Genomic DNA, 12738 nt, shown 5'->3' with positions numbered 1-12738 from the left:
GCACAATTGATAACACTTGATAACACATTAACACCTCAGTAAGGTATTTGAGCTCTAAGCTCAACATTTCCCCAGAAAATGAAGGAAACATGTTTGGAGAAAAACTCCTGCACCTCCAAAAACCTGCAACAAAATCAAGTATATCTTGTGGTTTGAAGAATATTTGTCTCTCGATTGTCTCTTTAACCACACAAAGGCAAAAACACCCAAAGAGGCTTCAGTTTCAAGTCTTAACATTGTTCCTCCCTAGGCCATTTTTGGGTCCAGAAAGGGAATCAATTGTGATGCGTGTCATTACTGCGAGCTTTGAAGACTGCCATACAGATTTTGGACTTTGGGGGACATCTTGTGTTGATCAAGCTCCATGATGATTTTCTGGAGCACTTCGAAAGTAAAACGAAGGGGTTTGGGATAAGCTAGGTTAAGTGCATATAGCAAACCTAGAAGCAGGGCACAAGCTGAGGCAACTGAAGTCAGTCCATGCAACACCTTCACGCCCTCGATGACGATGCCCATGTCTTCAGGTGGCTCCTGCGGTCCTTCCCCGTCCCTTCGAATGAAAAACACTGCCACAGTGAGATGCTCCAGGTCCCTTTGAACGTCCTCTGGTCCAGAGTCCTAAAGTACATGACACAAAACATCACTGTCATCACTTTGTACTTTTATTCACGCCTCACATTAAAAAGACAACTGCAAAATCACATCGACTTCATTTCACTGAATAGTGCTATATGGATTGGAGCCTTTTAAAGGCTCAGCCACACATCTCATTATTGGCAAAGCCTGGTATCGTGAAAGGGTCAAAGTGTGTCTTGATGTTTTGCAGGACTCTAGACTAACCTTTTCACCAGTAGCTCTACGCAAGAATCACTACATATATTATAAATACAACATGTAGTAAATCCAACCAGGTTTCAGTAATTATAGTTGACAAAAATGTCTGTATGTTTTACAGGATTAATATGAGATGAGCAGACATGCAAATTGCTGTGGAAACTTACACGATATTCCTTGATCAGGTCATCTGCATCCTCGCCAAGGAAGAAGATGAGGGCTTTCAGGACACACTCCCTTCGAAGATGAATGTCCTCAGTCTAGGACAATAAAATCTTGATTAATTTAATCTTCAAAATCTCTGAAGACAGGTGTCCCTACTCCTAAAACTTAAAGGAATATTTTTAATTTTTAGCACTTTGCAAGGCAACAGAAACCTTCCCTTTAACTGTGCGTGCATTTTTAATGAAGTTAGGGGCATAGGTCGCTCATCCGGGTTATCTTGGCTCTAGCACTGGTAGCTATGGGGGAACATGTAGCCTGCCTCCACTTACAGCAAGAAGATAAAACTAAACCAATCACCAAACACTTGTGCTCGTTTATTTACCACATTATGTTGCGCTCGTGATTTTTGGCACGTTGTGTCATTTTAGAACCACATACATACATACATACATACATACATACATACATACATACATACATACATACCGGTAGGAAAGAGCACAGCGGGCATACACAAACTCACGCAGATGGGCTTTTCAGTTTGTAAACAAGATGTTGGTGACTATATGGAGCAGAAGAGAGATTGCTGCGTAGATACAGAACTGTATGGATTTGAACCACAGAGGAGAAACTACATGTTTTGGAAGGAGAGCGGGAGAGGAGAGGCTGGTTAACAGCCTGGGGACGAGGAGAGAGTCATTAGCGGTGTCGATGTGGGGCTTGTCCACCTGCCGACAGCAAACCAGTGCCTTTGAGTACACCGGGAGCTGCCATCAATTGGAAGGTTTGATATATCAGGCGAGAGGACAGTACAACAGATTGTGTTAAAACAATCTGTTTATCAATAATCTGTCACTCAACCGGCAGTTATTGAAACTTTCCCACGTATCCACTCAGTACATCAGCCTCAGCCTCTCTCCTCACCAGCTCCCCTTCCAAAACATCTAGGTGCTCCTCTGCTTATTCTGGTTCAAATCTATACAGTTCTGGATCTTCACAGCAACCTCTCTTCTGCTCCTTATAGTCACTGACGTCTTGTTTACATCCCATGCGGTTTCCTACCAGTATGCATTTGGTTATAAAATAACACGTGCCAGAAATAACGAGCATAACATAACTTGGTAAATAAACAGAAGCGTTTAGTGAGTCGTTTAGTTCATCTTCTTGCTGCCAGCGGAGGCACGCTATTGATCCCCTTAGCTACCGGCTCTGGAGCTAAGCTAACCCGGATGATGCATCTTTAATAGATAGGGGTACTGTGACACCCTCTAAGCAACCAAGGAAACTTGTTACTTTTGATGCTCTAGATGTACCTGGTCCAAAATGTCCATGATGTCAGCAGTCTTTCGGCGTGTTGCTCCACCTTTGGCACGGATGACTCTGATTAGCTGACTTGATTGGATGTCTAACTGGGCAAAGAACTTATCCTCAAGAGGAACAGCCATGAGCCTCAGGAACTCTGCATTGATCTAAAACAGATGACAATGAATAAATAAAAAGGACATGCAAATTACCTCACATACAATCTCAGTTTTAACAACGTAAACACTGAAGCCTGCATACACAACAGGCAAAATGTCAATGCAACGAAAAGTTTACTTGAATATGTAAATTCTGTCAATAAACTGTTCAATTTGTGTCATTTCAGTTCCATTGTTACCATACCTCTTTCTGATGGAACAGGGCAGGCCACCTGTCTTTAAAGTCTTCAATGCTGGGTTCTTGGTTGACCACCTCTTGTCGCCTGTAGGCAAACGTGCAAGCCATTTTGTTCGTGATTACCCTTTCATTGTTCCTCATCTTGACATCCGTCAGAAGTTCTATTCTCTCTTTTTCCATGCTGTCCTCAGTTTCTCCAGTAGGGAAGGATGGATAGAAGTTGGCTTCGGATCGTTTTGGCCTCTTCACCTTTTTAGCAGGGAAAGCATCTGACGTTGATTTTGATTTCAGGGAATTTACTGACAGCTCTGGACACCCCTGCACTTTGAGTTGAGTCCGGTAGTTCCCCATTTTGTACTTCAGTCGCTGTTTCCAGCCATAGCAGCCATTGAATGAGCCAGGCTCTTTTAAACAAGGGTGCTTTTTGATTAAGGCCTCTGCAACTGTGCAGAAATGTGCATCCTCCGGGTAGGCCTTATATTGGTAAATTTCTTCAACTACTCTATTCAAGATATCTGATTTCATTCTGGAGCTCAAGGTCAACAACTTGTTTCCAACCTGGCACTCAGAATTACCTTTCACTAACTGCAACTCTGTGTCGTAGGAAAATTGAGGAATTGGAAATTCTTCTGGCCACTGCTTGGTTCGAGATGACAGAGACTCGGGGGATGAAAGCAGTATAGTATCGTTTGATGCCAGTGAGACACAGTCATCCGACTCGGGTGAAACAGAAGCAGAGGATGCAGTGGCACTGATCAAGGTTGTTTGCTGGATCACCTTGATTGTCCCCAAATTCTGAAGTTCAGCAGTAGAGTTCAGATTGAAAAAGTCATTGCCAAAATCTTGGTCCATGTACTGCAGTTTCAAGCTGCACTTTAATCCGAATGTACTCCTTATCGTGCCGATAAGGTCATCTAGTGACTCTGGTATGCCATTGGGAAGTGTCAGTTTTTCAATGTTGTTGTCCCCCAAAATCACTTTAAGTCTGGCAGTCGTGGAATGAGCCATGGCAGTCTGAAAAGAGAGCAAAAGCACAATAAGGTGAGGCAAATCACTTTAAAAAATACTTAACTATCCCTTAAGGGCAATCAATAAAAAAACAAAAAACACCCACATGCAGTTAAAAGGTTCTCATAATTCATGTCCTGTAATTTACCTTCTGTAAGTGGACCACCTTTGGCTTGTATTGAGAACAAAATAAAACAACATTACATGGAGAGAGCTCACCCTTTAAACATGGATATATCTTTTCAATGTGACAAGACGCATCCCTCCAATTTTGTAGTCCGCCAGTGGGTATGTATCATGTAGTTCTTGTGGCTCAATAAGTTCCACTTCCTCGACTGGGGATGGTTTGAGATCAAAAGCTCTATAGTGTTCAATATACCATCCAATGAGCTTCTTCACAATGAAGATCAACTTGTCCTGCAGTATCACCATTTGGATGATTTCACTAAACTCTGGCAGTCCTCCCAGTGAGCCTTGGATCAAGATCATTCCACACTTGTAGTTTAGTCCATCATATGTCACGCTTTTGGCCAAGCCCACTGTGTCCATATCTGAAGACTTCCGTCTCAGAGCATTTGAAATGTCCTTGTTAAGAACATCGATATGTACAGTGGAAACATTTGTCACTTCCAATAGAGGTCTGGTAAAGCTACATGCATGCAAATGATGGGCAATCTGATACTGATGTCTCTCTGAAAGGGAAAGTAGCACGTTTTTGAAGCACCTGATATTCCTGGCAACTCTTTTAAAAAAGCTATGCTTTGCTTCAAAACGCATCGTCCATAGGGAAACTAGTGGACCAAATTGATGGATCAAGTATGGGTAATGTTCTAAGAAATGGTGTTTTGGTTTAAGGGGACAGTCTGGGAAAACCTCTTGGAATCTAATTCGGTGCTCAGAGATCTTAAAATCAAGATATGCAATGGAGTCCTGGGATTGAATGGGACTGACTACTAGATCCACAATGTCCTTCAGGTCTGTTAAGATCTGCCAAGCTGGTTCCTCACAGGGAACTCTCCGCCCAATCAACAAAGGCAAAAATCTGATTAGACTCCAGTTCTCATGCGCATTTCCCCCAACAGTTTTTCTGGACCCAAAACTGAGAGGCACAGGATGAGGTCGATTAGTTTTGTCAGCCCACTTAAAGTTGAAAGATGATATTGCATCATTTAATGTAGATAATGTGGTATACTTTTTTTTAATGAATACACTCAGGCAAAGTGCAAGTTCAAAAGGAACAATACCTTCGAAAAGATCATGCACGATATCGGGAGGAAACCCAGAGGTAACGTCAAAATAGGAGAGGTGCTTTGATAAAATACACTCTGATTTCACACCATAATAATTGGGCAACCCATTTTCCTCAATTGTTCTTAAATGATCGGCATGAATGTCTTTGGTTCTCAAAGGAAAGACGCCGCTTCTAACTTCTTGAGTCTGGATGTCTGCTTTTTCTGCAGTGCAAAATCTGCATACATATGACCCTGAGAAATTCTCAACAAATCCAGCAATACCGTGTGCCCCAAGGTTGTCAGCAACCACACACTGAACTGTGCCTTTTATTGTTCTGCCCAACTTTGACACAAATATCCCTTTCTGTTCCAAAATGACAAGATCGTTAAGAAAAGGTTCTAACACTTTATCATAGCCATAGCACTTCAGATCAGTACTTTTAATTAAAGCTGCCAAATAGATGGAGGACAAAGCAGAGTTACAGCCCGGTGGTAAATTGCCCAGAATCCAATACAAACCACAGATTTTATGCTTCCTTCTGGATGTACCAAGGGGATTACATATTTCAAAATCGTCAATATATAATATCAAGGAAAGGCTTTCCTGTTTAGACAAAAGTCCATTTTCTTTGAACAAGGCACCATCAAAGAAAGATCTGTATATCTGTGCACAAGTTCCCTGTGATTCTTTATCTAAAGTATTCAAATTAACAGCCTGATCTAAGATTGTCTGGCAGTCAAGAATTTGTACCAAAGACTTTAAAATTGAAATATATTGGAATGACTTTCCATTCTTTTGGTCTAGTATATATTCCACTGGTTCCACTACATTAAAGTGTCTCTTATAGTAAGCCTTTCGCCTCCAAGCACTGGAAAGTGGGCCTTTATCTCCAATTGCTTTTTTAACAGGGTTTCTATCACAGAGTGCACTGGCTAGTTTTTTAACCACTGACTGGTCAAACTGGCAACCATTATCTTGTAATACTTGGTTAATAGTCTTTTGAGTGATTGGCAGAGAAAGAGAACCAATCAAATAGTTAAACTCCTGCAGAAGTTCATCTACCGCAGCATTTGACACAAGAAAGATGTTTTCTAACTTAAGAAGGACTGACGCAAGTTTAAGCTCGATATCCTTCTCCAAGTTCTCAGAAACCCCATCGACAAAAGCAGAATCTAAATTGTCATTGCTCTCTATACGTTCCCCATCTGAAATATCACTGGCAAGACTGGCAAAGGATTCTGTAACAGAATTAATACCAGGCTTAAAGATATTCCCCGTCCCAGAATGTTTCCTGTATTTATGGCTTTTGAAGTTCTCATATATATTGGTTTTATATTCGCAGTCTTGGAACACGCATGTAACAGTCTCCTTATTTTTAAGATGATTAAAGATGTGTTGAAAAAATTCCCTCTCAGTGCAGAGTTGATTATGAACACAAATATGGCATGTGAACGTTGATGCAGCTTTGTTGATAGTTTGTTGGGCAGGGTGATTCCTTGATAAATGACTTAGTAGGGCATTCCAAGTCTTGAATCTACATGTACAATTTAAATAGGTACATGGATATGAATGGCCCCGTCCATAGTGCCTATGATTCAGTTTGTAATGCTTGAGCAGCTCAGATCTTCTTCTTAACACAATCCCACAGTCCTTGCATCTCCACATGAAGCGGAAAACTGAAAAAAAAACAAAGAAACTGGCTTTATTGGGAGTTCCTTTGTAGGTTGAATTTTTAAGGAGATAGTGGTGGTGGAGCCAATTGTTTAAACACAACAGTCTGTTAATGTAGCCAGCCCTCTCAGAATAAACCTTAAGGCAGTTTCTCACACCAGGGGCCTCATTTATAGAAGATGGCGCACGCCACTCTAAGCACTTTTGGATTTATAAAAAACAAACTTGACGGGAGAATGTGCAGTTCTCCACGGACACTGATCCAGGCGTACGCACAGAAATTACAAATGGTGACGAAAACGCGAGAAACTACGTTTTTGTGTAAAATGTATACAAATATCACGTCATGTGTCAAACATAAGTTACTTTGCAAAAACGGATGAATCCATTCTTATGAATAAATAAAAACCCAATACATTTCACAGGGAATGACCAAAAAACAGGACTCAGCGATCATGAATACAAACATATCTTATTGCAAAAGAACAATTGAAATATGTTCTGAAATATTGAAACCATACCTGCATGTTATGGAATTTATTCTCATTAATATTAACATGAACAGCACATTACAAATTACGTTTACAATGATGCAGTTTTCGATGCCTCAGTCAGGCATATAGGTGTGCAGTTTCATATTTTTCACATATTGTGTTCATTTTTATGGCTTCATGTTCGTTTTATATGCGTCTTCAACGTGTACTTTTGTTCTAAAGCACGAACCGTTTTGAAAGTGGCTATACGTTCACAGTGTGTTCTGACAGCATTTGCCACGATCACCTTGAGTGATCATGGCAAATCCTGACCTTGCAGTCAGTGTAAACAAATACTAATTTGGGGTGTTTCACTGACAATTCATGGGCCTTACATGAAACTGCAAAGGTTGCGACACATTTAGAGTTGATTGTAATTTATGAAGTCAAACCAGCGTAGAGTGTCCACGTGTTATATAAATCTGAAATATATTGATGCACAAGAACTTTGGTGTTTCATCCGTATTCCACCTTTTGACTTGAATCATAAGCCCTTTTTTTAAATGAAGCCCCTGGAGTAGCCCCAGTTTCATTTTATAAATCACAATAAACTCGAAATGTGTAGCAGCCTTTGCAAACTTCATGCAACGGCCATAGTGCCCGTAAATAGTCATTGAAATGCTGCAAATTAATATTTATTCACACTGACTGCATAAAAGGTGATTGTTGTAAATGGTATGATAAATATGAAACTGCATTCCTATCTGACTGAGGCATCAAAGACAGCAACAGTGTAAATGTAGTTTGTAATAGCCTACCATTCACCTTAATATAATTGAGAATAAATGCCATAACATGCAGGTATTGTTTAAATATTACAGAACATATTTCAATGGTAATTTGGCAATAACATCTCTGTATTCACGATGCTGAATTGTTTTTTTTTAAAGATTGACGAACAGTGCCTTAAGGGATAGGTTTACAGTTATCAAGTCTGTCTTAAGGGAAATACACACATGCCCATTGGAAGCAATTTGTGGCCATTTGATTGTTTTTTCTGTCAGTACAGGTTGTAAAGTGCTCACTTTCCCAAATAAATTTAAATATAAATCAACTGTTAAAAACTTTATCTTAAGCTAAAGCAAGACTTCAACGGTCTGAATTCATCAAATCCAATGTGGATATCTTCAAAATTATTATTATTTTTTTATCTCTGAGGCTCAGTTTTCATTACAGTCAGTTCACATTCAGGCCTAGATAGGATTTCTTAAATAGTTTTTTCAGATTTAAGCTGCAATGGGTTACTAATTTGTGAGCATTAATACTACATTTTGCAAAACTATGAGTACATTAACAAAACACTGTCCTGTACACGCTGTCACATTAAAGCCAGAAAAAAATCACTGTCTTTAGCACTCTAATTCTGCAGTTTAACTTACCTTTGGGTAGTTTGATGAGTTGTGTCCAGGGCTGATGTAACCACCACCAATCAGGGAAAGAATCATGAAAAGCAAATTAAAAATGCATTAATATTAAGCAGTGTTTCCCACAGACCAGGTAGCAATGTGTGGTGGATTTGTTGGGGGGGGGGGGCGCGATTACCGGCTGGCGGAGTTGTTGGGGGGGGTGGGGGGGGACCATTTAATTTCGAAAATTAAATGGTCAGATATATACTGTTGTGTTAACATTTCATCGATTAAAAATGCGTTAGAACACGTCCATCTCGAAGACGAGTTCGTTCAGAATCAGCTGCTTATCGCAGGTCGACTCGATCTCCTTCTCATACACTTACGTGTTTAATTTGCGTGTGTTTAGACAGATGGGCGCACACACACGCGCACCAAGCATCACCCGCATTCATTCATTCTTTTAAACACTTACTCACGGTAAAACTATTATATATATATATATATCATATATATATATGGTATAACTAAAGTAAATTGCGCCGGGCAGAAGATAGGGCCCTTCTTCTGTTTGGCGCACATGGCTAATTAGCATACGCGCACAGGACTGTCGGAATGGGAACACGTCGGACTGGCAGCATTACGGGGGCGCGATTACGGGCTGGCGGAGTTACATTTTTTACATGCTCTGCTGCTATTCCTTTTAGGAAGCTGCTATTATTATATCTGCTGCTATTCCTTTTAGGAATTCCTTTTAGGAATAGCAGCAGAGCAGTGTTGTTTAATAAGCGCCGGACTCACCACTGTGCGTTCATGAGAACGACGTGCACCCTCTCTCATCGCCTGTGTCTCACTAAATACGTTAACGGAGACGGCAGTAAAACACCCAAACGTCGTAACAGAACTGCGAGCGCGCAGCACAGTTGCAAACACATGTACGCTTAAATGTATCCGTGCTAATGTGCAAATAAGCAGCTTAACCAGTACACAGTATGACATACGTTAACTTAAGACTACTTTCAGTAACGGTATTACACCACGAGAGCCCCGCGTGCAAATTACTTGCACAAGTTACTCACCTAGCATTTACTCTCACAGTCCGGTAGTGTCCTCTAGCAAAATGCTAAATGAAATGCCACATTACCTTTAGCACACCAGTGGTTTAAACATATGGCTAACACATTTCACAAAATCAGTTAAATGCATCGAACATGTTAAAGTTAGCATGACTTAACTAGCTGGTCCGGTTCAGTTAGTTAACTAAAGTTAACCCTTAAGACGTACATTTGACCCATACAGGCAAAACATTTGTTATCTGACAATTTAAATGTGTAAAACATGACTTTGTCTGCATTAAACTTACCGTTTTTCAGAGTGACCTTGACCGCATGGACGATGAGATTGACGAGGAGAAAAAATGGCAGCTTCAGCTAGAAAAATCTTGCTGGAAAAGACGTTGACGTTCAACGTCTACGTCATGACGTTAGACAGGAAAACCTAATTGAAGCGCTTGCATTTGCATAAGAATAGCAGGTCAATGTAGTAAAGCACAATTTGAAGTTGATATAATACACAAAAGTACAGTGCCGTCGCTAAAGCAGAAATCTGAATCAGATTTATTCAAAAAAGTGCTTTACTTCAACTTTTCCAAAATATACTTTTTAGAGTGTAAGAAGTGATCCCTTTGCATTTCAGAAGTCAATGTTTCCAATGTCTTTTCTTTTGCTTTTTCCATGGTTTTCTCAGCTGCTTGGTGATAGTCTGACATTTTATGCTTGTGTATTTTCTTACGAAGAGACTGCAGCTGTGCTGCTCGGTTTGTACCATAGGCTGTAAACTTAACGTTGGACCACTCCTCAGCAATATGCAACTGGCTGCTCCCACCTGTACTTGGCCCAACCACTTTCATTTTCTGGCAGGTTAGGCAGCCAAGTTTTTTGCTTTGACATATTAGCCATGGATAATACTTTTTTTTCTCCCTGAACTTGGTAGATGTCCAGCATTCAGGGATATCTTGCTCATTATCTCCCTGGTTATTTTGGTCATAATCATCGACACTATCTCGCCCTGCTTCTGCCTCCTCCTCTCTTCTTTTTTCTACCACAAAAACATAACATCTATGTTAAAACCCCACTTGGTAAGATACATTTCCCCTCTTCGAAAAAGAAAAGTGTCTATTTAGAATTATCAAACCTGTTCCTTCTCCAGCTCTAGGCTCCTCTGCTTCTGCCTCCTCCTCTCTTCTTTTTTCTACCACAAAAACATAAAATCTATGTTAAAACCCCACTTGGTAAGATACATTTCCCCTCTTCGAAAAAGAAAAGTGTCTATTTAGAATGATCAAACCTGTTCCTTCTCCAGCTGCTCCTCTGCTTCTGCCTCCTCCTCTCTTCTTTTTTCTACCACAAAAACATAAAATCTATGTTAAAACCCCACTTGGTAAGATACATTTCCCCTCTTCGAAAAAGAAAAGTGTCTATTTAGAATTATCAAACCTGTTCCTTCTGCAGCTCTAGGCTCCTCTGCTTCTGCCTCCTCCTCTCTTCTTTTTTCTACCACAAAAACATAAAATCTGTTAAAACCCCCCCTTGGTAGGATTAGCTACATTTCCCCCTCTTCGAAAAAGAAAAGTGTCTATTTAGAAATATCAAACCTGTTCCTTCTCCAGCTCTAGTCTCCTCTGCTCTCCTTCCTGCTTCCTCGCCATGATTATCCTCTGTATGAAGAAAACAACGGCATTATGGTTTTGTTAGAATGAGCAGACAGTGAAGTAGGCCTACTGTCAAGTTGTGTTTTTTTTTCATATAAAATAAGAGCGATGACATTCAACCACCAGAAGCCGCTATCACACGATTCGGAGGCATGCATCACATTTAAAGCTTTTTAAGTAATACATTTTGGTCGCTCACAGTGACTAAAGGTGCAATTTTCACACTTAATTTATATTATATGATCTCACTAAAATGAATGGAAAGCTTATCAAACAAAGTGCTTAAATCACTAGTGGATACATGATCATCGAATTGATACACAAAATCAGCCTAAAGATCCTCCAGGAACCTTAATTCAAATGGGTTCTTTCGGAACCAGTTTTCATACTGAAGAATCCCAAACTTGGACTATCTACCATCCTTAACTGAACTTCACCGGCTGTTTCAGGAACCGTCAACGACACCTGTTCTTCTCTGTGTTCTTCTGCCCCTGTCGTCTCTGCTTGTACACTAGCTTGCTCTGCCTCATCCTAAATTACATTTAATTGTTTTCCCCGACTGAACATGTCTAGGCTAGTTAAGTGTGTTGCTTATGCGGTCGCCTAAGCAGTAAAGAGCTTTGGGAAACCCTGCGAGATATTCCATGGGAAAAAGAAATCCAATCTGACATTAACTTTGTGAATATAAGAAAGGTCTAACCTGACGTTGGTTACTATAGCAGCTAGTACTAGCTGCCTGGCGTTAGGCTAGTTAACAAGAAAAAAAACGTAAGCTCCCAAACTATAACTCTGTTGTTATCGTCTCTGTCCAGAGATTACACATTTGGTGACATATCAAAAGTATTCTTGACTTACCTTCAGTGGTACTTTTTGTCCTCTTAAAGCCGAAGTAGTCCCTCAGGTCAAGCTGTCCTTGTCGCTTACTGGCCATGATGCTTGCACAGGCTGCGCTGCTATCGTTGACGCTGACTGACTTTACATCAATTTCGTGATCGTGATATGTGCACGAGCCCCTCGTCCACAGTATTTTAGCGGCTAAAATAATGTGGACGAGGGGCACGTGACGTGCACATATAAAATGTAGAATGTTGAAAATTAAACATTGGCAATATTTCCACATTAATTGATCAAATAACAGGGGATGGGAAGGGGGGATGGCCGTTTCATAAGGGGGATGGTTTTGACCATTTTAATACCTAAGGGGGATGCCATCCCCCCCCATCCCCCCTCAACTCGACTACTGCTTGTGGGTACACGGAGTATTTGTATTTATTTAATGCAACGTTATGGCTTTTACATGTCTTGTTCATAATAGAGTAATCATTGCAATATTAATTGAGCATGTTATGCTCAAAGGAGGGAGTGTCATGATTATACAGATATGTTGATTTTGGTGGCGTTGTAGTTAATAAATAATAAAATGTAGTTAACGATAGGTCTCATAACAACAAGAGGTATGCCGAAGCTTGGGCCTTCTCCAAGGAGGGAGTGGTCCACTTTTAGATATTAGACAAATAGAAGTGCATGAATATGTCAGAACTCTGAGTAATATTATCCAAGCTTTGTCTACACAGGCTAG

At 40.4% G+C, this 12738-nt stretch overlaps 1 protein-coding gene across 4 annotated transcripts; it reads right to left on the bottom strand.

Moving 5' to 3' along the window:
* Positions 1-270: 270 nt before the first annotated feature.
* On the bottom strand, positions 271-10123 carry LOC307036290 (uncharacterized protein). Of its 4 annotated transcripts, XM_079676468.1 has the most exons (6): positions 9813-10123; positions 8483-8513; positions 2665-3672; positions 2313-2468; positions 1002-1094; positions 271-618 (listed from the first exon to the last, which is right to left on the bottom strand). In XM_079676468.1, exons 3-6 carry the CDS (start codon positions 3664-3666, stop codon positions 295-297), a joined length of 1575 nt encoding a protein of 524 aa, XP_079532594.1. In that variant the 5' UTR covers positions 3667-3672; positions 8483-8513; positions 9813-10123; the 3' UTR covers positions 271-294. The 4 variants fall into 4 exon arrangements, with proteins under 4 accessions (XP_079532594.1, XP_079532593.1, XP_079532591.1 ...); XM_079676467.1 differs by lacking the exon at positions 8483-8513; XM_079676465.1 differs by lacking the exon at positions 9813-10123 and having other exon boundaries at positions 8483-8767.
* Positions 10124-12738: the final 2615 nt, after the last annotated feature.

Source organism: Notothenia rossii (genome assembly GCF_949606895.1).
Source record: "Notothenia rossii genome assembly, chromosome: 4".
NCBI lineage: Eukaryota > Metazoa > Chordata > Actinopteri > Perciformes > Nototheniidae > Notothenia > Notothenia rossii.
The sequence above is the reverse complement of the archived record's forward strand: the minus strand, read 5'-3'. Positions and strand labels throughout refer to the sequence as shown.